The sequence below is a fragment of the Corapipo altera genome, unplaced genomic scaffold (genome assembly GCF_003945725.1).
Source record: "Corapipo altera isolate COAL_440 unplaced genomic scaffold, ASM394572v1 93, whole genome shotgun sequence".
NCBI lineage: Eukaryota > Metazoa > Chordata > Aves > Passeriformes > Pipridae > Corapipo > Corapipo altera.
The window spans coordinates 1081909-1108899 of NW_020885000.1; the positions used below are offsets into that span (position 1 = coordinate 1081909).

The window sequence follows — 26991 nt, forward strand, 5'->3', positions numbered from 1 at the left end:
GTAATTATTGGTGCATAGTCATTCCAGTAGGCAAGAATCCATGTTTCTGTGCAAAGATGAGTTACTGCATCATTCCACCTGGGAAAGTGAGAAGGAACCCTTTTTATCTTCTTCGGTTATACATTCGGTTATATATTCCAAGCCATGGAATTATATCACACACTTTAATAAACTTTGATATCACACACTTTAATAAACTTGTAATTTGTTTTAAAAAGCTCTGAAAATGTCTCAGTGGAAGTCTGCTTTACACCAATACACAGCCCTTGAGTGGCAGCATTGTGCACCAGGATTAGTTTGTGTAAGTCTTCATCTCAGCAACTGGAATCTCCTGGGCAAGTTAAAACCAAAATACCCCAAACCCATAGCCCCGGTTGAGGCTGACAGTCTGTTTTAGATAACTGGTCACCAGTGGAGCCCCCTGTGTCAGTCATGACCATACCTCTGCTTTTCCACTAGCCTTCTAATACTTTTTCTCTAAAAATAATTTAGCTTCAAGCTTAAGGTGCTTCATCCAACCATCTTGTTTAGAGCTGTGATAGTGCCTGGGCCTTCCAGGCAAGCTTTTCTTATTCCTACCCCTTGTAACAGCTCATTTCAAGTAGGCAAGCATGGACTCCAAACAGTGTGGTTTTGGCTGCAAGTCAGTGATTTGGCCTTTTGCTTTTCTTTTGATGCTCAATGAGGTGCAGGTGGGACACTTTGGAAAGGGGAATTTCCACCATCATGGCAGAGGAGAGAACAGTGTCCCACCCAGCCTGGACCCAGCTCAGCAGGCTGCTGTGTCCTGGGGCAGCTGCACCAACCAGGAGACTGTGGGGATGGAGGGGCTCAGAACCTGCACTGCCTGGGGGCTGTGGGGATGGACGGCTCACAGCTGGCTGCCCGCTGCAGCTCCCACGTGCTGCTCCCGTGCCCACTCCTTGCCCGCGGATTTCACCCAGCCGTCAATGATCTTGGCTTCCAGCCTGCGCACTTCCGTGACCGATGGCGGGTCAGCTGGGTTGCGTCCCCTAGGGAGAGCAAAGCAGCATCAGTCACTGGGCAGTAGCTCTTTGCCTCCTGCACAGACAGAGCCTGGAAACTGAAGGACAGTTACTGACTGGTTTGTGTTTCACATTTAGGCAGCAGCCTAAATGTGGGCAGGAGCCCTGAGCTTGCCCTTGCATCACTGGCTGCTTCCCCCTCTGCTCCAGGCCCGAACCAGGAGGAACTAGATGACTTCACATGACTGATTGCTGCAGGGTGTCACACACTTGTGCCAATCCCTGTGCAAGAACCTGATCCAGTGACAGTAGGTGAGCCGAGTGCCAAGTTCTGCACAGGCCAGCATCCCTGGAGGGTTGGAAGAGCTCTGTGCTGGGGAAGACTGCTCTTCCACATTGGGCTGCCAACAGCCTGGTATCCAGTACTCTGTAAGTACTTCCCCAGTGCTGGGCACTGGTGAGGCCACACTTCGAATCCTGAGGTCCCTGAGTTTTGGGCTCCTCATAACAAGAAAGACATTGAGGAGCTGGTGTGTTTCCAGAGAAGGCCAATGGAGCTGGGGAAGCGTCTGAAGCACAAGTCTGATGAGATGCAGCTGAGGGAGCTGGGGGGCTCAGCCTGGAAAAAGGAGTCTCAAGGGGGACCTTCTCACTCTCTGCAACTCCCTGACAGGAGGGTGGAGCTGAGGGGGTGGTCAGGCTCTTCTCCCAGGGATCAAGTGACAGGGCAAGAGGAAACGGCCTCAAGTTGAAATAGGAGATCTTTAAATTGGATATTAGGGAAATTTTTTTCATAGAAAAGGTTGTAAAGCATTGGAACAGGCTGCCCAGGGAAGTGTTAAGTCACCATCCCTGGAAGTGTTGAAAAAAAACTTGGATGTGGCAGTTGACGACATGGTTTAGTAGAGAACATGGTGGTGGTGTTGGGTTGATAGTTGGACTTGATGATCTTAGAGGTCTTTTCCAACCTCAACAACTCTTGTGATTTTGTGGTTCCAAAGTATCTCCTCGTTCTTTGGACTGTGGCTTGCTGAGATCAAACAGAATTCTGTCAGCCAAAGAAGAATTTGGTACTTACCGGAGATCAAGGTGATGGGCACCTCCTTTAATGGTCAGTGCAATCAGTGAAGGGCTGAGGCTACTGTTTATCTGGAAGGAGAAAGAGCAGAGGCCAGCTCTCACCAAGGTACTGGGAAGAACTGGACATCAGTTCTGAAAACTGGAACATGATCTGGGCAAGACTAAGGAAAAGCATGGCTGGTATCGTGCACACAGCTAACAGTCCTAATGAGCCAGATCACCTGTCCCAAATGAAGGGAAGGCTTCCCCCAAAGTGGGAACTGTCAGCTGATTCCAGCCCTGGCAGCTGGAAATAAGTCTCCTTTGGGCCTACACACCCTATGCAGCCTGTTGTTCTTGCAGCTGGGATTCCAAGCCAGCCTAGAACAAGGAACTTCTGCATTAAATCAGGAGCTCAACTAGCTCAAAATCCAGTTCTGGGTCATTTTTCGTTTTAAATTTTCAACTTGAGCCCTGCCAGCACTCTGAAGTTTTGCTGAATCTAAGCCAAAACATGCTTGGTTTGAGTCACTGCTCACAGCACCTGGCTTGGTCTCACCAAGTGTGCTGGGACTGGAGAGAGCCAGGAGCACCTGGCCGGCAGCACTGAGACCACATGTGGACACAGAAACACACTGGGTTGTGGTTCAGACCCTGGGTGTGGGGTTTAAGGTCTTGCTATGTCTGCACTACTGAACCCACGTTTGTTCCATCAGTGTTCCTGGCTGATGGACACTACTCTGTGTCCATCGTTAAGAGTCCTGAGGCTCCTCAGTGGCTCAGCATAAAAACAGCTGCTCACAGAAACTCAAATGGGCTAAAACTGGATCGCCAGCGTTGCTCTGAAAGGAAGACGGGGTAGTGTGTTACCTGCAAAGGCTACTCTGTGCTCAGGGTGCAGGAGTGCACATGCTTACCCCACCTCCAGCCCACGGGTCCAAGTCTCCATTTGAAAAAATGATGTTGCTTGCACTTCTCAGGTCTGAAATCCAGAGAGAGAATAATTGAGAGGTCTCCTTCCTGTGCAGTTATCCAAATGTATTTGGCTACTGCAGCAAACATGGCCAAGAACAGAAAACACTGGAGAACAGAACAAATTCTTGGCAGTTTTTACATTTTCCACTTCTGTCCTAAGAGAATACAGAAACCTCTGTTTGGCTCAAGTCAGCACAAGGCTGTGACTTTCTGCCAGGACCCATTAGTGCGCTGTGCCTGTCTTCATGGGGCTTAGCTGGGCAGAGGGCGACAGGCAGACAGCTGCAGGGAAACAAAGGAATGAGCAGTCAGCACAATTCACCTCCTCCCCAAAAGTTTGTCTGCAACCAGTGTGCTCGTGGCCTCACGCGCCACTTGTTCCAACAGTACTGCTCCCGCATGGCCTCTGTGAAGGGCATCTCGGGGAACATGTCTGTCACATTGTTGCTGTTGAAAGTTAAGTTGATCTCGGTGCAAACCTAAGAGAAGCACAAAAGCTGTCATGAGGCAGGGGGATAACCAGGACAGCAGCTGAAAGTTGTTGGTGTCTCTAACCCCTCACCTGGTAGTCCCAAGCCTCTGCATCCAAGCCGATGCCACAGCCCGTGGGGTCAGCACAGGACCGGTACAGCCGGTATATGTCATAACATGGTGCCAAGCCGGAAGAGTTGTAAAACACCCCTGCCAGGTGGGAACATAGCACAAAGCCTGTTGTAGAACACCCCTGCCAGGTAGGGACACAGCACAAAAGCCCAACTGCCCAACACACGAACCTCACGGCCAAGACCAAGTCAAGGTCTGGCTGCAGGATGCGCTTTGTTTCTGTCATATTCACAGAGAGGAGGGGACTCCCAGGTGCTCTCTTCTGTCTCTCCTTTTGCCAAAAGCCAGCGAGTGGCTCACTAGTCCTTGGAACAGCCCAAACCCCCAGGAGCAGGCTGTGCTGCTTGAATGCTTCAAATTGAACAGAACACAACCACTGAGACCTTCCCAACCTTGCCCTGAAAGGAGCTGTGCCTGAATTGATCAAATTTAGTCAGAGGGCCAAGGGTGGCACATCACAGAGGGGATTTTGCTTGACTGTTGTTCACAAAGGGAAGCATGGCATGTGCAGGCTTGCCCAGATGAAAGAATAGCTGAGCAGGTGGCCAGGGAAGCATAGCCAGGAGCTGCCCAGGAATGAACTGCTTTCTATGTGGATGGGCAATTACCAGATAGGAGGAGGAGGAGGACTGCAGCTAAGCTGGTGGCCATCTGCTGCTGCCATTGTAACAGCAAACCCCACAAACACTGTGGATTTGTGCGCTAACCAGCACCACCAGCTCCACTTGCACACAGCCCCAGGCAGCTCTGCATGGCATCCAGTGGTTTGTGCTGCAAGGCCCCAGGCATGGGCTGCTGAGGAGGAAACTGCTACAGCTGCTGCTTTCCAGGTGGATCTGCAGGCTGGGCAGCACAGCCTCAGCCCCCTCGCAGCATGGAACCGCTGATTCAAGCACAGAAGGCTGCCTAGGAGATGCACTGAGGGGCTGCTCCAGGGCTATGTGCCACCCAGAGTGATGCTGCTTGGCTCACAGGCCAGCATGGCAAGGCTCATGTCCGACACCTACGTGCCAGAACTCCTGGAAGGGCTCAGCAGCCTTCACTCACAGAGCGTGCTGTGTGACGTGACTCTGGAGGCAGAAGGGGTTTGCTTTCCAGCCCACAAGATAATTTTGGCTTTGGCAAGCAATTACTGCAAGATCCTGTTTGTTGGAAAGTCAGTGGGAGCAGGGAGCTCAGACAGTAACATCCAGCTGAAGGCCGTCAGTGCTGCTGGGCTGAGGAATGTTCTCAACTTCATCTATTCCAACAAGCTCAACCTCTCACTACAGAATATTGAGGAGACCTTCAAAGCTGCAGAAACCCTTCTGGTGTGGGAGGTGATCAGGCTATGCTTTCGCTTTCTGGAGGGGTGTGTGAACTGCGAGAACTGCCTGGATGTTCTAAATATCCCCAAGAAACTTGGACCAGATGAGCTGGGACAGAAAGCCGTGTGCTACATGGGGCAGCATTACAGATACTGGCTGATCCTCAGTGCTGGAAAGACCTGGACCAAGGAACCCTTTGTGAAATTTTGGACAGGACCAACACCGAGGGATGCACTGAGCTGGAACTGTTCAGAGCTGCAGTGAGCTGGCTGCAGCATGATGCCTTTAAGCCCCTAATGGTTTTTATTTTTCTAATACTTGTAAGCCTTGTAAGTTTTATAAGTAGATTTTAAAAGCAGCAACCTTCACTCCCTTGTCCCTTTCGCTGTAGCACCCATAGTTTACACATTCCTTAACCCTCTTACCCCATTCTATGCACCCTATATCACTTCTGCCCCTGAATTCAGTGGCAATGTTTAGTCTCTTGTCAAGGCAGGCCTAGATTGTTTGCAGAACAGCATATCAGGGCCTGAACAACAAAATGAAGTCAAGAACTGGGTGACTATGTATCCTTTGTGCTCTGAAGATGGTGAAGATGATGAAGTAGAGGGTCCCAAAATACACCCCAGACCCATTTCTCAGGGGTGGACCCTGGGCAGTCCAGAGCAAAGGCCACAGGGTGGACACATTTGGGATTGGATGGATGGTATTATAAAATGTAACATCTCGGGCACAGCGGGCGCGTGTCATAACATCTTTGCCTTGGCATAATAAACCCTTTCTTATCTCACCCCTAACTAACTGCTCCGGAGAATTTTTTCAACACCTACATCCCACAGCATCAAGCATGACCGTGCACAGCTGAAAGATGCAGCAGAGATTTTCAAGTGCATAAGATTCCCTCTCATTCCTTTATGGTACCCACAGAGATATGTTGAGGGAATGCCTCTTATGAGGCTGGACTCAGGTAGGTGTCACAGGTACCTGCAAGAGGCTCTGGATTACCACTCACGGCTATATGCTCAGCCCATCCTGCAGTCGCAGAGTACGAGTCTCTGCTCCAGTTCCACTGCGCTGCTGGTCACTGGTGGCAGAGCCGCCAACAACCGTGTGTGCAGGGAGATGTGGGCTGTGGACCTGAGCTGCAGCACCTGGCACAATGTTGGAGACCTCTGTGTGCCAGTGTACAACCACTGTGTTGCCATCATCAACGGTTTCCTCTTTGTCATTTGGGACAGTGCAAATTTGTTCCCACAGGAAAGCAGCCATCAAATGAGGTGAGACACAAGAAACCTTTAGCCCCTTGGAAAAATGGCTGGGTGAGGAGGGGAGGGCGTCATTCCTCTTGCCCACCATAGATCTCCCACCTCTACATATTTCCCTGTGCACTGTGCAGTACTGAAAGCCCTTGAGAATACAGATTCCAAACTGTCTGGGAAGCAGTCAGGCCCTGCCCTGGTCTCACCTTGCTCCTGCTGTAAACTGTCATCCTAACCTGTGCACAACTTCACAGTGCAGGTTGGCCAGGTCCACATCAGTTAGTCGAGCAGCCCCAAGAATGCTGCCCTTGTCCCCACTGGTGCTGCCACAGGATTTGTGCTGGGGAGGCACAGGTACAGCCTCCCACTTCACTGGAGAACTCCTCCTCCCTTGGTTTTGCCCTTGAAAGGCAAATATGCTTTAGCTCCCAGGACCTTCCCCTTCTGTCTGGAGAGTCGAAAGACTTGTGCAGGATTTTGTTTTCCTAGATGGCTTCGGGAAGCTTGCTAGAAAAACCAGCATGTTTTTCTTCCTCATGCTCCAGGGGACTTACTTCAGCATTGTATCGAGTTCCAAGAGTTTCGCTGCCACAGCAGCTCCCTTCCAGGGCCCCGATGCCAGAGGCAGCTCAGCAGTAGTGGAACGGAGGATGCTGGAGGACATGGGCTGCGGCACTGACTGCCAGCTACAGTCCAGGCCAGCGTTCACTGTGGCTCTGCAAATACTGCCCTGGTTCAGCAACCGGGGCTTCCTATCCAGAACAAGCTCGGGGAGGTATTTACTGCTGAACAAGCCTTAGCAAAGGAGCTGTGCCCTGGGGTAATGCCAGCAGGGATGAGGGGATAGGAAGCACTCCTGCCTTCTCTTTGGTGAGAGCAGCAGGCAGAGCTCACCTGCTCTTTACTACACACTCATACAACAACAGAGATGTAAAAAGGTGCTTGTTGAAATCTCACTCAAACAGTTCTTAGCTGTCACATGCCAGCTGCTGTTTGCTGTTCTCCAGCACTGAGGATCAGCCAGTATCTGTAATGCTGCCCCATGTAGCACATGGCTTTCTGTCCCAACTCATCTGGTCCAAGTTTCTTGGGGATATTTAGAACATCCAGGCAGTTCTCGCAGTTCACACACCCCTCCAGAAAGCGAAAGCATAGCCTGATCACCTCCCACACCAGAAGGGTTTCTGCAGCTTTGAAGGTCTCCTCAATATTCTGTAGTGAGAGGTTGAGCTTGTTGGAATAGATGAAGTTGAGAACAGCAAACGGGTATTTCAGTAAGCCTATGTGTTTCACCTCCTGCTTGCTGCAAGCTGAGACCACAACGTGCTCCCAGACCCCTGCAGACCTGCAGGAAGGCCATAACTGAGCCTTCAGCTTCACTGAGAAGGAGCTGCTCCACCAGCTGGCTGGCACTGGATGTGCCTGGAGCCTGTCCAGGTCTGAATACAAAACCCTCCTCAGTCCAGGGAAAATTTAGCAGTTCTTGAAGCCACACAAGACATAAGACAGCCACCTGCCTTCTGCTAACCATCGTCTGCTATGATCCTAGGTTTTCCGATTTGATCCCTGCAACACGTCTTGGCTCCAGGTTGCCAGCACGCTGGAGTGACACGCTTCCATGTGGATGTGCTGTCTGAATGCATCTTCGCTGTGGGTGGAGTGACACTGCTGGGGACTCTCTCCCATACTGTGAAATTGTACCAGCCCTCTGACAACAAGTGGGAGTTCACAGCTCCTCTCCCCATGTCTATTGCTGATCACGCTGGCACAACTGACAAGGGAATCCTCTATATCGCAGTGATAGAGCCAGTAGAAAGCAGCATATTTTCATACAGTTGCACTGATTTTTGCTACCATCTTAATGTCACAGCCTAAGCCTGCGCCCACACCAGTAATACAGCTCCAGTGTCCCTTTCCTGCTGTGTCAGCACAGCCTCACTGCCCTCCTGCGGCAGGAATTCTTTTCTTTCCAAGACATTAAAAGTGGCCCCCCCTGTCTTGCAATCCTGAATCACAAAGCTTTGCTGTCTGAGAAGGTAAACTGGGAGCAGACTGCCAGTGTTGGGGATGGGACTAAACTCTGCTATGAATCTGAACGGAAGATTTGGGACCAACCCTACTGTGCTGCTTTGTTCACTTGTACTAAAAGAGGCAAAATGCAGGCTCTTACCCTCTTCCAGAGCCTGTACAGCTCTTGCCCTACACAGGATCCTCAGTTCTTTCAGGGTTTTTTGGGAGATGGTCAAGTACAACAGCTTGGGGTAAACACTTCAGAAAATTACTGTAGAATCTTTAGCTTTTGTGGCTTCTAATTTGGACTTGAAAAATAGCCTCTGGTTATTCCTAGGAAGAGCACTGTGTTGCGCCTCTGCAGTTAAAAAAGTCCTGGACCAGCCTGCAATTGCTGTAGGTCCCTGCTTGCTAAAGCACTTATGGCCAGCTGAGAATCCCTGTAGTGATTTTAGTCAAATTAACTTCAAATGCACAGTTTCAACAAAGGGGACATCTCTCTGATGGCCTGTACGCTGCAGCCCCAGGGGCAGGGACATCACATGCAAACTTGTACCCCAGCAGTGCAGAAGGATAATGGAAGAGCTGAGGGAATGGCTGGGACTCAGGTTCAAGTCCCTGCTTTGACCCAGCTGGCCCATAGTGCCACAGGCAGCTCATTTCACTTCTGATGGTTGCAATTCGTACCAGAGAGCAAAGACAAAACTTCCTCACAGAGCCTCGAACATCTCATATGATCTAGGCTGGGTAACACTATACCCCTGGGCTGTAAGACCTTACCTACCCACCAGCATTCCTTTCCTTTGGAACTTGTGGACTAACTAGTGGGCAAATTTGTCTGCATGGAGCTTGTCTTTAAATCCTGCAGTAATGCTCTTAATTTTCCCATGCTTGGGCAGGGCTGTGGCCAATTCAAAGTGTCTGTGCCCATGTGAGCTGGGGCTTATGGCCAACCTGGAATAGCATCTTCCTGTTAGCAAAGACTCAGCAGCGTGGAATTCAACAGGCTGTCAGTTTGAATTCCATAGACAGGCAGCTGGAGGCATTGACCCTTCCCATATCAGCACCCTCCTTCTGCAAGGAGCTTTCTATAATGCACCCCTGAACTATACAAGTCAGTCAGTGCCTGTTGGGGAGAAGCTGCCAGCAGCACTGGGGGACTGGCTCCGACCTTCTCTCGGACATCCAAAGTTCAAAATGCTCTGAATACTTTTCTTTCAAAAGAAGAAAAAAACTCCATTTGGATTGCTCATGCTGGAAACAAATTCCCTAATTAAAGCTGTTCCTGGCTACCCTTGAAATACCCCACAAGTTTTATTCAAAAATATTTTGTGGAAAACTACAAAAGAATTGGAACTGGTTTGTATTAGGTTTTTTTTCTCTTTAGAATACCTAAGAAGCTCTGGTTTTATATTTAACACTGCATCAGCTCTATAGAATGGTGTGAAATTTTAAACCTGAGCTCCTCAGGTATTTCAAAGAAAAAAAAATCAGCTCTGCTAATGTTTACTGAAGATTTGCTGGGGAGGATGATGGATAGATTTTCAAGACATGCTTTCCTTCTAGGAGGGTTCTCTGGGGGCAAAACCTTAAAGAGACACTTAAAGCTACCTGCCTCGCCTCTGCTGCTGGATCAGCAACAGCACCATGACTTTCACCTGCTGCAATCACAGCACGGCCACGCTCAGGGACAAGATCTTTTGCATCGGAGGAAAGACACTAAGAGGAGTAAGTTAATTTGCTCTTATAATCCCCAATATGATCCAAAATAGGCTCTCCATATTGCTAGGCCCTGCTTTGTTCCAACAGGTTGACCAGTAACTGTTATTTTTGGTCCTTAGTGGACTGGCTCAGTTGCAAGTCAGGACAATAAGCTTACGGAAACATTTCTGCCATTACAGTCACATGCAGCAGAGCCTATTCCGGTGTCACTCTATTTGCCAGAGTACATCTCTTTTAAATAGAGAACACACACAGTGGAGGCACAGTCATTAACACAGCAAAATCCAAGTGTAAAACAGGTCAAATTTCTGCCCGAAATACACTAACCCCCCAATTGTCCTTGCATGAGCTGAGAGCAGAGAGAAACACTGGCAAATGCAAAGAGGAATGAAAGCATTAGCCTAATTTTAGGAAAGATGAGCTCAAGTCCTGGAATGCAAAGGAAGTCTCTTCAAACCTGGATTTCCCATCTCTGAAAGGAGGGAAAGCAATGTCCAGCCCTCTGGGAACAGGGCTAACAGGGACTGGAAGGCTTACTCGAGAAGAACCTGATTCCCCAAAGCCAAGAAACTGAGTTTTCAGAGATCACTTGGCAATTCCCATATCAGAGGGTAAAAGCTCAGGGGCAGGGTCTGGCTCCATTTTGCCATGATGGGTATGGTTTTCTTGGAAGGAATGAGTCTATAACAAGAAACTGCACAAGGCTGACAAATTCCTCCAGATGACACAAACTTGGTTGTTGCTCCCAATTCAATGCCCTATTGCCCTGTTTAGATGAATTCTTTTGTAATGGGTTAAAAACTCGGATAGCAGGTAGGGCTTGGGTTATGCCAGGTTTAGTAGGTCCCTGTGGTACCTTGCTCAGCTCAATCCTCTTATTTCCCAAGAAGAAAGCTCCTTCCAAGATGTGCCATTCTGGTATTTTATCTAGTTTCTTTTGAGGCTCTGATTGCTAAACATGAATCAAAAATCTGGCATCCTGAGCCCCACAGTGTTCAAACAGATGTTGAGACACTAGTTTCCTTCATCATGAACCAAGCAAGCCTGATGTGACAGTGATGCCACTTGAAGCGTGATATGATGGGTGACTGTTGGTCTGGTTCTCTGAAGGTGGAGGAATTGATTCATGTCAAGGAGATGGAGTATTATTGTCCTGTAAGCAATCACTGGACAGTGCTAACGCTGTCCCCATTCACCTACTGCCAGTTCAGCATCACAGCCCATGGCACTACAATCTACCTGGCAGGAGGTGGGTTCCTGCAGCACATGCAGAAAAAGGACAGTGTTTTCCTGTATGACGTAGAGGGGCAGGTATGGAAGAAAGCCAGTCCCCTACCTAAGGCTCTGGTCAATCGTGCCTCTTGCATGATTAAACTTCCCCGAGTGAATGAAGCTGGGGAGATGGTGAGAGGCATGAAATGCTCCCCCCAACAGCCAGGAGGAAGAAATCCACCCTCAGCTTGTTCATCTCAAAGAAACAAGAGTCCCACTCTGCCCCACAGGAGGAGGAGGATGTGAATATGTCCAGTAGATCTGACAGTCTTTGCTAAGGCATTAGTGTTTTAACAACTCTTCTAGGTATCAGCCAGACATCTTTAGCAGTGATTTGGAATTGGTACATTTAGCTTCCAATGCTACTTAAGTACATTAAACCTGTAAGAATTCCTTAAATCAATTTTTTTGTTGCTGTTCAGAACCCATTTTTCTGAACAATGACCAAGGTAGAACTCATTTTCAAAACCAACTTGAGAGACTTTATGAGGAAGTCTTCGAAAGTTCTTTGAATTCTATCTCTATTAATAATTTCCTTACAAACACTACTGGCTGATAAAATGAGTACTCACAGAGATAAATATACACAATATGTTTTCTTGCCACTGGATTAAGACCACAAGACACTGTGATGACAACTTTGTGCTCAACAAGCTGACCTCAGAAAGTGCACTGAGCCTGTAACCCCCAGAGTAGGGGTCATGGCTGGGCTTCGCGAATGAAGATTTAGGAAGGCTCTATCCACGTTTGTTACAGGCACGCTGGTGGCTTATGAGGCCAATACAAGATAGACAAATCCGATTGCAGAAGGCACAGCAGAAAGACTCCTTAGGTGGTGTATTCAGCAGGATACGATTCTTTCTGCGTTGTCTTTTCTCCTCGAGAGTGATCCTGCGTGCGTTCTCAAAGGAAACGGCAGTGTTGTAGATGGTGTGTCTCCAGGCCTCCCGACTGGAGGCCAGAGTAGACCAGTTATGATGATCAATGTGGCCAAGGCTGAGATGTTGTTTCAGGGAGTCCTTGTATCTTTTCTTTGGGGCTCCTCTCTTGCGGCAGCCGGAGGCTGATCTTTCACTGTAAAGCAAGACCTTAGGGAGGCGGTGATCCTTCATCCTTGAGACATGCCCTGCCCAGGGCAGCTGAGTTCTCAGCAACATGGCCTCAATGCTAGTGACTGCTACTTGTTCTAAAACAGAGGTATTGGTCACATAATCTGACCAGTGGATGTTTAGGATTGTACGGAGGCAGCGTTGATGGAAGCGTTCTAGGAGACGCAGGTGGTGGCGGTAGAAAACCCATGATTCAGAACCGCATAAGAGGGTCCAGAGTAGGGGTAAACTTTTAGAAAAGAACCAATTATCTCAGAAGTCCACATCTCATGGACAGACTGTGGGGCTGCAGTGCCTGAAAATCTGACAAGGATAAGTTTGGAAAGGTAGAGAATGAACCTGTGGGCCACCGTGGGAATCATCAAGGGGCAAAACATCACAGTGGGAGATCAGAGCCATACAAGCTCCCCTGACACATAGCAATGCAACAACTCTACCGACAGGTGCTTCTAGAAAACACAGTGTTGCATAAAAGAGCAAACTGATAATATTAACTCACCAACAAGAGCAGCCAAGCCTTGAATTGGGTCTCTGTGGGCAAGAATTTGTTCACAGCCGACCTGGGTGAGACACATTACAGAACAGTTACCAGTCTCTGCTCTGAGGAAGGGCTAAGCTGGAAAATTCATTAAAATTACCATTTACACATTCTATGGTTCAGCAGCTTTCCAAAGGCCTAATGCAACAGGCTTGGAGGTTTTTATCTTCCTCCTTTTTAACAACAAAATACATAGAAACAAGTAGACGGGGCAAGGTCAAACAGTTCCTTTACAAAGTTAAGCAGCTGTGGAGGGGCCACAGTGATATACAGCAGTTCCTCCTACAATCAGAATATTTTAATTCCCTTTTCAGGGGGTGAAGGGAATGTGTAGAATAATTATTTCCACTTTAGAGGTCATTAAAGAGACCATAGAAGGGAACTGGAGCCAGAGGCAGCATCTCCCAAGTCCCAGTGCAGCAGAGCCAGTGTGATCTCTTGCACAGCATGCGTGTTGCTCCAGGTAAGAGCCACAGAGGCAAATGAAGTCCCATGGGCATGGTATGCTGGAAGCCAGCAGGGAACAGCAGGCTGTCAACACACCTGAAGACACCAAGAATTGCAACAGCAAGTGGTGATCTGAGATCAAAGCTGGAACCTTGCAAAAGCAGATGGTGTACAAGAGGTCTTTGAAACCCCCTGAGAACCTGGCCCTTTCCCCACACTTTGCCATCTCTGATTCTCTTGAAAGTTCACAGGTTTTGCAGTCCCCAGAACAGCAGATTTTTCTCTGTATTATACCTATGTCACCTTCCTAGGTGACACTTAAAAAGGAGCTGATTTGTAGATCTCCATCCATACCTACCAAGAAAAATACATCTCTGAAAGCATGTTGAGATGGGCTACAACAAAACTACTTTTTTTTTTTTTTCTAAGCTGCAGGTTTTTGGTGTTTAAAAGCTGAAGTTAACAAGCTTACACGGGCTTATGTGTCTAAGGTAAAGGTAGAGCAGGGTAGGAGCAATTCCAGCAAACCTGCCTTCATGAGCATTTCAAACGCAGCAGTCACTGTCACAGAGGAGTTTAAAATGTGTAGATTAACTGCCAGAGTGGAAGGGCTGAAACATCCACCACTACCTTCCCGTTGCCATCACCGATGGGGTGTGCCTGACAGTGTCCTAAGCTCCAGCCACCCCCTTGCACCAATGTCCTCACCTTCACTGGACTGGCAGGGAGGTGACCCATGAAGTCAGTCTTGTAAGGGTAGTTCATCATGGCCATCATGGTGAAGGCATTTCTAGCAAACCCAAACAGCTGGTAAACATCCTCTTTGTTAGAGATCTTACTGCATGTGGCCATTTTGCTGCTGATCTCATCATAGGCTGCAGAAGCAAGGAAAATCAAAGACACAAACTTTAACAGAGGGAAAGCAATACCAAGCTTCAACATCTTACTTCACTCAGGAGTATGGAGATGCTGTGACATCTTTCTACTGGAAAGAACACATTACATCTAAATTTACACAGGTGGATGTTTAGGTACAGCCTCCCTGGGCAATGTCACAACCTCATGTGGTCCATGGCCCACACTCTGCCCCTTCTGGAGCCACTGACACCTCCCTGGGGAGCCCACAGGAATCAGCACCTGCTGGGACAGAAGTGGTCCTGGCTGGCACAGCGAGCAGAACAGCTTGGTATGGCCTGTCCTCGCTGGTGCCCTGATGGCTGCTCCTGCTTACACCCACAGGCCCCCTTTCCCTGGCAGGGGGGAAAAAAATTGACTTAAAAAACCCAACCAACAACAACGACAAAAACCCCACAAACTACAATGAAAAAAACCCCCAACCAAAACAAACAAACAAAAAAATCACCCAAACCATGCTCCTAGGGAGCAGTGTGCATTCTGCACTACGAACTGCCAAGCAAGAACAGCCCTCACACAGGGCTCCTGAGACATGCCTTCAAACCTCAGTGGGCTGCACAGGTCACCTGGAGTCAGGAAATTCATCTTTGAAGACGTTCCTTCAAGATGGACTCATGTACTCAGATACACCTTTGCACTTCTGCTGGGGAAAGCTGCTCCCTTCATTTTCATTTTCAGCCTCCACATTTTGGAGTTGCAGTTCCTGTCCCCATCCTGCTCTACAGCTGACCACCAAAGCAGGTCTGGGACCTCCTCTGGATACTCACTTGAGAGTCTAAGCCATAAATATTACCACCTCATCCCCCTGCTGCAGTAAGCATAGCCCCAGGCAGACCTGGAAGAGCTTGGCTAGTTAACACGAATGTTCTTACTGCTGTGACCTAAAGCTAAACAGTGTTTTGGACCCTAGGCTCCTCTGGCAGTTCCAGGACCAGCAGCAGCCAGGAGGCACATGGCTCCTGCCATGCGGCACCACAGACCAAGCCTCGGGACAGACCCAGAAGTCACCACAGCTATCCCAATACCACGCAGGGCTCCCAGGAGATGCTGCATGAGCTCACGACATCTAGTCCAGCCTACTTAGGAGCCATTGCAGAGGTCTTCGCCATTCTCTGTCCTAACTGTCTGAGGCTGGAGATGGAAGGGACTTGGATGATTGCTTCAGGACCTAGACTGCTCTCCATATATTTCTCACATCTACCCAGTGAGTTAACCACAAAGCTGTCATACCCACCTGAACAGCTCTTAACAGTGTGGGTGTTGAGGACAAGCATCTGGCAAAACATGTGGCTTTACTAGCATAACATACTGGTGGTTTTTCTCTGCAAGTGTTTTTGCACTTTGGTGCAGAAAAAACTGTTTCATTAACACTGTGCAAATCCCCACAGAGCTGCTTAATGTTTTGGTGTTGGTTTGCTTATTTTAATGCTAACTGAAATTGTTAATTAATTAAAAAAAAAAATCAATCATGCAAGCAGAAAGAGGCAGCCATGTGGGTATTTGCTTCAATTTAGCTGAACAAACTGAAGAGCTAGCTGAGGTAAAGCTGTATCAGCTTTTTTCCCTGTGGTTGGGACTGCCTAGGACTGCTGCCTGCACTTAAGAGCTGTCTGCAGGGCTCTCTCCTTACCTCCACTCAGGCACAGGTCCTTGATCTGCTGGAAGGCCTTGCGGACAGCTGTGACGCAGTCTAGGCTGGACTTCTGAAAATCCTGAAGGGACAGAAAAGACGCGGGTTGACTGTAGGGAACTGAGATTATATGACCCTGGGAGAAACTTAAGGGGAACTTGGCAAGATAAAAGCGGACGTGGTGAGATGTATTTTTGTGTGTTAGAAATTGCTTAGGGGTATTTTTCTCATGCTCAGTGAATGCTTAACTAAAAAGTAGATATAGAGGAAAGTTACTAACAGGAATTTACTGCTGATGTAATGGGGTATATAAACCATGAAAGAACTGTAATAAACGATTCCATTATACCACATGGGGTCTGTGCCCAAGACGTCACAGTTGAGTTTCACAAAGGAGATACTTGTAGAGGCTGCAAGAGGAAGAACTGCCAGAACGACCAGGAGATTAGAGGGGTACTGGCCCCCTGGTCAGCACCTCATGTGCATCTTCAAGAGCAGTGACACCAGTGCCTTGTCCTCCAGACAGTCATCACATCCCAGTAGAAACCAACACTCTGCACACCTCAGGCCAAGCAGCAGCTGTGCCACCAGGTCTGGCTAGGCTGTCAGACAACACTCTGCACTTCATGGAGTATCAGACTGAACATGAAGCAGCAAGAGGAGACATGCCTTGGCCAGGACATGGGGAGAGTGGGCCAGGCTGCGAGGTGTAGAAGGTTTTTGTTGTTGTTTTTAAACACACAACAGAGTCTTTCCAACTGCACTTTGTCTATGAGAAGGAGCCATGGAGAAGTCAGTTATGCATCCAGGGTACAGAACCAAAACCTGCTTTTCTTAAACCTGCCAGTGACCTGCCAGATGATCATGTCCTTTTTCTTGGGAAAACCATTACTGATCCCGAAAAAGCACTCTAAGTTATGCTTGAAGAGCTGTGGCTGGCTAATGTGGAACAAGTAGTTTCTGTTATTAAAGGCTCTAGTGACTCCAGCTGTTTCTATTCTCTCCATTTGTAAGGCAGATTCAGATCTGCTGGCAACCAGTGCTTCATAATAAGAAGAATTATTAGGGCTCTTCCAAGGTCCCTTTACCCTGCTAGAGCAATGGTTAAGTAATAACAAGTCACTAGCTAGGCATTTTTCTTATAAAGACCCAGCCTCAAATAAAAAATAGATTTGGGACCTTTCTGTTCTTCCTAACTCTGCCTTTGCCTAATAACTATGCTTAAATCATTATGGGGATTTCCACAGATACCTGGGCATCTCTTTAGGAGTTCCAAATCTCCTTCTGGGTGTGCTTATTGATCTTCGTCTACACTAATGGCTCCAATCAGAGTGTGAGGATGGCTTGGCCTGGGACAGAGGAGCAGGTCTGCTCTGTCTGCTGTGATGGCTGAGCACCTCTAGGCACTGCTGGACTGCTGCCATGCACTGCCCAGTACAAAGGACTCAGCACCCATTTCAGCTCACCCCCAGGCCCTTATGGGCCAGAAATAGTTCAGTTGAGCTGAGCAGAGGCAGGAGGCATTGCAGCCATTCCAAGGAAAGCTGTTTCTGTTCAGGCTGCCAGTTTTACTCTTGACTCACACCCAATTCAGATGTGTGATGTGAGCTGATGGCCTGCGCAGCTGCTGCAGCAGTAACCTCAAGGGAAGCAGGCAGGGGCTGTATGTGCAGCCCTCATACAAGGGGTTCCGCCAGCTGCAGGCAGTTGGCATATACAACCCAGTACTATGAATGTAAAATCAACTTTCTGCCCTTTGCTCACTTTCCCTGTGAGCTAGAGACTTATGAAGTGAGCTGAAAAGGCTCAGTAAGGGTCACAGAGAAAGCTGCTTTGAGACAATGCACTCTGACTCGGAGGGACAGAGGGAAAAGAGTGCTTTCCACAGGGACTCAGGAAAGGTTTGTGCCTTCATTAACATTAACAGCTCTCAGCGGTGTTCTCATTGAGAAGAACAATTCAGTTCAGATTTCAGATGCACAGATTGCAAATAAGAGCATTGAAGGTGATAGTACCTTGAAAACACCACATAGTGCTTGCTTAGGAGCTCAGCCCAGAGCTTCATTTATAGCTGGAGAGAAAATAGATTTTTAAATTAATTGGAAAGTTTTTTCAAGTGAAAAGGTCAAAGCCCTAATTTCAGGGGTGTTTAATGCCTCACAGCATATTCACAGCTGAAGCAAGACAGAGCTCCTGGCTGAACAGGGCTGCTGAGAGGAAGTTAGCTTCAACCAGGAAAGAATTCCTACTGCAAGGCCTGTTAGATAACTAAGTGGCATTACATTTTTTTGTTTTAAAATGTATAACTTTAAGACAAGATGTCTATTATTCTTTTATACACGTAAGAGTTTCAAAGGTGTTTATTTTCATTATAGTCTTTTCTCTATACTTAGTAGTAAAGCCATCTATCCTGTAAGTCTCTGCAGTGAAACGAGGTGTTCATGTATATAAATAAAAGCAAAAAAACCCACGAGTTGCACACACAGGTGTGCTCCTCAGCCCTCAAAGTGGAGAATCACAGCAAAGTAACACAAGAACGGCAAGGATATTTTAATGTCAACAAAGATGAATCACCTCTGGACAAGGGGGATGGGGAAGAAGAGGATTAAGGTGGCCCAAAGCCAATCTAAGACTAATTATCAAGGTAAAAACGACCCCTGAGGGACCTCACATGCTATTGTCTGACCACCTTGGTATAGTGAACCAGGCACTGATAAGAGCATGTGCAGAAAAGCACTGGTTAAGTTGACCGATTAACAAGTTTTGTGCAACTTCTTTGCTGTAACTTGTATAAAAGCCTGCAAACTCCCCAAAGAGAGGTGCCAGTTTAGTGAACTATCACCCAGCACCCCTTTCTGGGTGGAAGGGTACTAAACGTGAGCAGGTGGATCTCAGCTCTGTGTGCTCGTTGGCTCCTGTACCAGGTACAGACCCAAACCCTGACTGAGGAACAACACAGGTAGTTCATGCAAAGCCATCTGTGTCATCCAGATCTAGAAATTCATGTCAAAAGACAGGCAGAACAGACACCATCAGACAAGATTTCAGTACAACCAGGTAGTACATTTCTTTCCTTATAAACTGAATGTAAGTCAGTTCTAAGCAACACCATCTTCCTATGAATCCTATGGCCTCAGGTTGCAAAAGCCATGCTTAAATTTTAGTTTAAGAGAACCTAGGACACCTTGCACATTTTTAGGTAGTGACATGAAGATTTCCAAGCTCTTCATTGAAATGCAACCCCCTTGGGACTAGGGAGCTGCTATGAATCATTGGTACCAATGCAAAATACAGCATTTTGGGAGAGGGTTTGAGAATAAGTTCCCCAAAAGGGGTTCAGCCATGCACAAAGGAAAAATTTCAGGCTGTAATATGGTCAAGCCACTAAATGGGAAAGTGAATTCTTAGTGGCACTAAAGGTACTAGCACTGAGTTGTGCTGCTCAAAGTGGCACCTTTGGACGCTGAGCTGCTCCAGCTAAGGCAGTGCTCTGCCATCACACCTGCAGCTGCTGCTTTTCCTTGTGGGTTCCCATTTAATCGCACTCTCTGCTCAGCACTGATGCTGCGAAGACAGATGTCTGTTTAAACACATGGTAAAGGAAAAAGAAGCAGTATTCCTAAGGCAAGAATATAATGCTCCTGAAAAGAGACGCTACTTACCACGGTGACATCTCTAAAGAACTGGGTGGGGTCTCCAAGCCCAGCTACAGACAGCAGAGGAGCACTGGCAGCTAGTGCTCCAGCCACAACGTTTGGGTATTTCATCCTCAGGTAAGCACTCAGCATTCCTCCATAGCTGCCAAGAAAGGACAGGTTATTTCCTTTAACAGACAACTTATGCTGTAAGACCTCAGAAGTTCAGGCCAGCATTCACAGGCTCACCCAACCCAAGGTAACAAGAAGCTCATGAATATCTGCAGATGCCTCACGTGCTCTTGCGTGCTCATGATATGCATGATGCTCATGGATATCTGTGATGCGTCATCCTCACATGAAAAGATCCAGCTATGGTCAAAGAGCAGCACACAGTGTTTTCTTACTGGCCTTTCTCCAGATGTTCACACCAGCTCTGGTGGGAACACAGCAGCTCAGTTTACTTCTGCAGACAAATGTAAATCCTGCCTCAGTATTTAACTCTGCACCACCCTGAGCATGCCCCAACAACTTCACAGCAGAGTCAAGTGTGGCTCAAGTGAAGCTGTCACTGTTCAGTGGGAGAAGAAGACACACTGTACATTTTGCATACACAATAATAAGGACCATGCAGGCTCTTGGCAAAGGGTGCCCCTGAACATGGCAGAAAAGGCAGCCCTCTCATGTCCTGGCAAGTGGAGAGTATTCTTCCTGGGCACACCAAATAGCTGCTGTATAGTTGATCAGATACAGGGAAGGGGAGACATGAACAAATACCACAAGAAAACTCAAAGCCGTCTTAGTAGCTTCGGTGCCAGGGCCACAATCTACACATGGATCAAGGGCTGCTACATAGACCCAAGGTGACAGAACTTACTCATTTGCTGATGGTTGTGGAGTTATTCTGAGGCTGCTCCTGGGGGTGACAAATGACATTCCCAAAACACAGGTTTCCTCAAGTTCTGTCACTGGTCACGAGAGCGAGATCGGTACCTGCCCCTCCACTGCCTCCCATAAGGAACTTGAAGACTACAATGAGTCTCCGTCTCCTCTTCTCCAAGCTGAACAAACCAAGTGACCTCAGCCTTTATTCATAAGGCTTCTCCTCCAGTCCCTTCACCTTATGGCTCTCCTTTGGACTCTCTCTAACAGCTTAATGCCTTTTTTATATTGTGGGGCCCAAAACCGCACACGAGACTCAAGGTGAGGCCACATTAGTGCACAGTACATCAGGACCATAACCTCCTTTGACCAGCTGATGATGCTTTGCCTGATACCCCCCCAGGACATGGTTGGCCCTCCTGGCTGCCAGGGCATTGCTGACTCACATCCAACTTGCCATCAAGGACCCCCATGTCCCTTTCTGCAGCTGCTCTCTAGCCTCTCTATACAGTCTATACACAGTCAGGGTTGCCCCGTCTCAGGTGCAGAATTCGGCACTTGCCCTTGGTAAACTTCACAGGGTTCGACATTGCCCATCTCTCTAATTTGTTGAAGTCTCTCTGCAGGGCCTCTCTGCCCTCAAGGGACTTGACAGCTCCTCCCAATTTAGTGTTGTTGGCAAACTTTCTTAGTATCCCTTCCAGTCCTGCATTCAAGTTGTTAATGAAGTGTTGAAGAGCACCGGGCTGAGGAGGGAACCCTGTGGAACCCCACTAGTGACTGGATGTCAACCTGATGTCACGCCAATCACTACAACTGTTTGTGCCGACCTGTGAGCCCGTTGCTCACCCATCACATAACATGGTTATCCAGCCATGAGTCGGACATTTTGTCCAGAAGGATACTGTGAGAGACTGCACGAAAAGCTTTGCAGATGTCCAAAATAATTACATCTATTGACTTCCCTTGATCAACTAGGTTGGTTACCCTCTCCTAGAAAAAAAACAGGTTCAACAAGCAAGGCTCTCCCCTCCTGAAGCCATGCTGGGTATGACAGATGACTGCGTCATCCTTCACGTGTTTTTCAGTGCCTCCCAGAAGAATTACTTCCATAATTTTACTGGGCAGTGAAGTGAGACTGACAGGCCTGTAGTTTCTGGGGTCCTCCTTCTTGCCCTTCTTGAAAACTGGGACAATGTTCTGGATGACTCGTACATTGAAGAAGCTTAGAAACATCCAGTCAGGGGTGCTTCTCCAAAGCAATCACAACTGGAGACTAATGCTTGATGGGAAAGCTGAGTGGGACCTGGTAATGAGCTCCTGAGAGCTGAGGCACAGGCACATCTTCTCTCTATCAAATAGCTTAAAACTCTGCCTTGAGAACTTCCTTGAGAGCCAAAGAGATCTATAAGAACAGCATGACTGTGGCTGGGAAAGGATGCAGAGAAGGGCAGGAGCCCCCACAAACCTTACCTGCCTCCAAAAGCAATGACAGGGCAGTTTGCAGCACCAAACTGCTGCTTAAGCTCAGTAATGAGCACTGCATAGTCAGCAAGGGCTTGTTCCACGGTGAGCAGAGCAGTCTTATTCAGCTGTGCTGACTCAAGTCCAAACGGAAGAGACTTCCCATAGTACCTCTGAAAGGAAACAGATACAGTGTGGCAATGCTGGTCTGGGTCTCCGCTGCTGTCACCATAGAGTTGGGGTAAGTGTGCACTGATAGGAAGAGATAACAGAGCATGAGGTGTCCTCTAACTTGTTCATAACTGAGGAATGTCTCCTGCACCGGATACATAGAAACCTTCAGGACAGCTCCTGAAGAGGATGTACAGTACGTTCTACTACTACACAAGCTACTTCAGTGTGTGCCAGATGAGCTCTCAGCACATTTCTCTCTCCTGAAATCCCCAACTAGAATAGGGAACAGGATAATCTCTTCATGCCTAAGCTGATATATAGTACATTTAATAGAGTAGTGTTAATAGACTAGTGTGAGAAAAGTTGGTTTGGGAGTTTGCAGGCTAAAAAGATTAAACATTATCCAAACAAAGTAACTCTCTACTCCAGCATGGAGTTCAAGGCTTGTAGAAATTACTTACAAAAGCAAATACACCGTGGCATAAGTTTTACTGAAACAGCAGTCTGTATCCTGGAGTGCTGGTAGGCATAGCAGAAAATTATTCAGAAACCATGATTAACTGAAGAAGACCTGCTACTACGAGGAAAAAGGTTACAGCAGGTCTGACTCAGCTTCATGGCAAGAGTATTCCAGACCTGCAGAAAGCTGAATTTGGTAACAGTAAACAGAACAAGACTCTACAGTAAGCATAATGACTCAAATACTCACATGTTCAGCAAAAATGACAAGTGCTTGCTGTTCCTCTGCTAATTCAAATATAAAGTCAGAGTTCTGAGCAAAAGCCCAGATGTCACCTTCATTGCCAGCATAAAAAAAGATGGGTCCAAATCCTTTCTTCCAGAACTTTGCTGAGACAATTGAGAGAAGCAAATTAAAAATAAAAAATAATAAAAACAAACAGACAAACCAAACAGCACAAAAAATCCCCCCAAAACACTACAAAAAACATGTGCATGAAGTGACTCCATTTTTGGTGAGTTTGGGCAGGAGCTTAACAAGGAAGAACTCTGTGAACAGGCTGATTCCTGAGACCTGAGTTGGGACAGAAACGTGTCAAAAAGGCCAGGCTCCAGAAATCTCTCATTTGGGTAGGTGTAAATAAGAGCTTCCACGAGATCAGCACACGGCCTGAAACTTCCACTTCTACCTGAAAATAACTAAAATCTCAAGTTCTGCAAGTCATTTGCAAACAGTTTCTCCCAAAAAGAGCAATTTCCCTTTTCAGCCCAACTTATCCTAAACACTTGCACTGATCAATTTTCCCACAAAATTGACATTAGGGAATTGCTTGCATCTTTCTGCTGCTCCTGCTGTCACACAAAGCTGTAAATTACATATCACAGGATGGTTTGAGTTGGGAGGAAGACCCAACTTGAACTGGAAGACCATCCCGTTCAAGCCCCCCTGCCATGGGCAAGAACACCTTCCACTAAGCCCAGGTTGCTCCAAGGCCCATCCAAGCTGGCCTTGAACACTTCCGGGAATGGGGCAGCCACAGCTTCTCTGGGCAACCTGTGCCAGGGCCTCACCACCCTCACAGCAAAGCATTTCTTATGTCCAATCCAAATTTAGCCTCTGTCAGCTTAAAACCATTGCCTCTTGTCCTATCACTATTGGCCCTGGTAAAAAGTCATCTTCCTCTTTTTTACAAGCCTCCTTCAAGTACTGAAAGGCCACAATAAGGTCTTCCTAGAGCTTTCTCTTCTCCAGGTGAACACCCCCAGCTCTGCCAGCCTGTTTCCAGAGCAGAGGGGCTCCAGCCCTTGGAGCATTTCTGTGGCCTCCTCTGGACTTGTTCCAGCAGTTCCACATCCTTCTTGTGTGAGGGTTCCCAGAGCTGGATGCAACGCTGCTGGTGGGGTCTCACTGGAGCAGAATTTCCCCCCCCCAATGCTGTGGGAATGACCTCAGGACATGCTGCTGACGATATGCTGATATATGTTACATATGTAACACACACACACATTTTTTAGATATATATATATAGATGATGATATATGAAGATGAAGTGCTTCGTCCTCAGATCTGTTTAAAACGGAAGGCAAATTGAGCCTAGCAGGACAAGCTGAGCCATGATGTCAATAATGGCTTATCTAAGAAACAGCTGTTTTAATGCTTGCTGACTTTAACAAACATTTGATTTTAGTTTAGTCATAAACTGCACAGGAATTAGGAGGGATAATAAATAGTTTTCTTCAGTGACAGACCTCAGACCGTCAGTTAAGTGTTGATTTCAATACACTACCATATCATCCAAAGAGACCCTCTGCAGCAGTTGTCCTACAGATGTTGCTGCAGCATGTCACGTGGGGCTGTTTCCATTAACAGAGAGGCCTGAATTTAATTCTTGGCATTCTCAACACAGACTTGCCAAAGCCAGATTTGGCTTGGAATGGGATTTGAAACCTCTCATTAGTGAAACTGCTGCTCTTTGCTAACAAGGAGGCTGACTCACTGTCTGTGCTGCATTTGCTTTGGGTGTTCGGTAGATAACTGGCTTTTCTCCTGATATGCTTCATGGTTCCTTGAGTAAATAACAATTCACAGGAGCCAAAGACAAAACAGACTGGCTCCCTAAAAAGGTATCTATTTTTAGATTAAAATCTTGGGGACCTGCCAATTAAACTCAGTTTAATTCAGTTAAAGAGTATCAGATGCCCTGCTGTGAAATAACAGTCTCCTTTAGCTTCTTGCTGATAATCTGAAAACTCTCATATTGCACAAAAAACAGTAGAGGGAAATGGAACTGCTCACAGGAATTTTGATTAAGAAACTCTTCTTAAGCCAGCAGAACTGTAATGTTAATGTTTTGCTCCTCACAAATATTATTCAGCTCTGCCCAGGACACACAGATAAAATGTAACACTTTAAAAAGAAGACAAGTAAAAGTTACACAATGCTTTAAACCAGATGATCCCAAGGTTCTGTTCAAAAAGGGCCACTTAATTAGTGAAGTCTCCCTTGCTGTGTTGCTGCTGTGCCCATATCTTTGGGCTGAACTGATCCATGAATTGATGACGTACGTGACTGGGCACAGGTGATGAATAAGCTGCAGAGCAACAGCTGACGTGAAGGTGAGCTGCAGCATCTGAAGCCCCACATGCAGCTGGGAGGCAGAAGCAGGTGGGCACCAGGCTGGGCAGTGCTCAGGGCTGCTGCTATTCCCAGCTGCGCTTTTGCTCTCTCCCTCCAAATTGCTCCACAGATTGCTCTGAGTAGGCAGAATTGAAAAACATGTCACACTGGTTATGGAAATTGCTGTCTTTTTAGTCACATGCTGTTTAGAAAGGCCTTGTCTCTCTTAGTGGCACAGAAAATAACTTGTTATTTGGCTAGAAAGGAAGACACTGCTGGCTCCTTGCTGGCACTACTCATTGTTTGGCATGGATTAAGCTATCCACAGCTGCAGGGTTTTAAATAACACAAACCACTGACCCAAGAGGAGTTATCTTCACTCCTAAGAATGGTGGGTACAAAGCGCAACATTTCAGTCACTATTGGTTTTTCTTGCTGCATTCAGAGCACTGAGCTGCTGTGTAAGAGATGCTGTGGTCAACTGAACACACACACACACAACAGAGCCAGCTCTGGTGCAAGCCTAATGCAGCTGCTGCTTCTAGCCTGCTCTTGTTTCAGAGACACCAGTCCCCAAACCTGTCCCTGCACCCCAGAGCCAGAACAGATAGAAGGCAAGGAGCGAACCCCAGACTAGTACGGTTTAGAAGGGATCTTAAAGGCCATTCAGTTCCACCCCCCTTCCCTGTGGAAGGGACACCTGCTAGATCAGGCTGCTCTAAGCCCCATTCAACCTGGCCTTGAACATTCCCAAGGATGGGGCAGCCACAGCTGCTCTGGGAAACCCGTGCAAGGGCCTAACCACCTTCACCGAGAAGGATTTCTTCCTAATACGTAATCTAAACCTATTGTATTTCAGTTTAAAGCCAGTTCACTTTATCCTATCACTACATGCCTCTGTAAAGAGCAGAGGATAAGGAAAAGGAGACAATAAAGACAATGAAGGGGAATGCTTCACTGCAACGGAGGGCTGCCCCCCCCTTAGCTCACACTGACTCCTAGATGTCCAGCACAGCTCTCTGGCTCTTGCTCTGCCACCGGACAGGGGTGGTTAAAGCTTAAGCAGAATAAAATCCAGTCCGAGGCCACAGCACCCCCGGGGACCTACCCGACATCAGGTACCGCTGTGGGAAGGTCTCGTTGCCTCGGGTCTCGAAGCTGAAGTGGTCCCGCACCTGCGGATAAAGCCGCTCCTCCAGGCCGGGCCACACCGCCCGGGCAGCTGGAGGGGACACAGTCAGCACACGGGAAACCGACAACAGGCATCGTCAGCCAGTACGGCACGGCCCAGCCCGGGAACTGGGGCCCACGAGAGCTCGGAGCTCCCGAAGCCGGCTGAGGGCTCCTGCCCAGGGAGGCCGGTTCGGGGTCCTGCCCGAGGCCCGGGAAAGTCGGTTGAGGGTTCCGACCACGGCAGGGCCGGGGCTCTCCAGCCCGGGGGCCGAGGATACAGGCAGAAGGGCCTGGGCCGGGGCACCCACCAGGAGCGGCGCTGGCGGGTGGGAGCAGAAGCAGAAGCGGGAGCAGCAGCGACCGAAACATCCTCACGGCACCCGGACCGCGAGCGCTCCCGCGCGGCCACCGAGCGCGTGACGTCACGTGCTGACCCACAGCCCTTCACGTGACCGCACGAGCACCGCCCCCGCCGCGGCCTCGCCATGGCGGTTCCCTGCGCGTAGCTCGGGGCGCAGCTCGCGGGCCGGGCCAGACCGTCGCCTCCCGAGCCCCCTAGGGGTGCAGTGGGTCGCTGCAGGGCCCTCTGCGGGGCGGGGCGGGGTGCCGGGATGGCCAGCGGGTCTGTGTGCCCCGCGGAGGGCTCAGGCCGTGCTCGCGGTTCCCGTCCCGCCGGCAGCCCTCCCCGGCAAGCGGTGTGCCCTCCGTGCTGTCCGGCCGTCACGGCCCCGGGCTCGGCGCCGGGAACTCGGCGT

At 48.3% G+C, this 26991-nt stretch overlaps 1 protein-coding gene and 1 pseudogene across 1 annotated transcript; one reads left to right on the forward strand and one right to left on the reverse strand.

Annotated features, from left to right (window-relative positions):
* Positions 1–168: 168 nt before the first annotated feature.
* DPP7 (dipeptidyl peptidase 7) lies at positions 169–26668 on the reverse strand. Its single transcript, XM_027667031.1, has 13 exons — positions 26545–26668; positions 26172–26285; positions 22697–22836; positions 21823–21986; positions 19495–19630; positions 15833–15914; positions 13996–14162; positions 12802–12862; positions 3583–3701; positions 3343–3499; positions 2963–3027; positions 2065–2135; positions 169–1013 (listed from the first exon to the last, which is right to left on the reverse strand). Exons 1-13 carry the CDS (start codon positions 26603–26605, stop codon positions 872–874), a joined length of 1479 nt encoding a protein of 492 aa, XP_027522832.1. The 5' UTR covers positions 26606–26668; the 3' UTR covers positions 169–871.
* LOC113958627 lies at positions 4250–11878 on the forward strand (annotated as a pseudogene).
* Positions 26669–26991: the final 323 nt, after the last annotated feature.

Excerpts from the sequence above, each read along its gene's own strand:
- DPP7 (XM_027667031.1), bottom strand. The coding sequence starts at position 26,605 with ATGTTTCGGTCGCTGCTGCTCCCGCTTCTGCTTCTGCTCCCACCCGCC. Across the intron at positions 14,163-15,832 it reads GGACCTGTGCCTGAGTGGAG|CCTATGATGAGATCAGCAGC; the intron begins GTAAGGAGAGAG and ends TTGCTTCTGCAG. Across the intron at positions 3,702-12,801 it reads AGGCTTGGCTGCTCTTGTTG|GGGTGTTTTACAACTCTTCC; the intron begins GTGAGTTAATAT and ends CCCACCTGGCAG.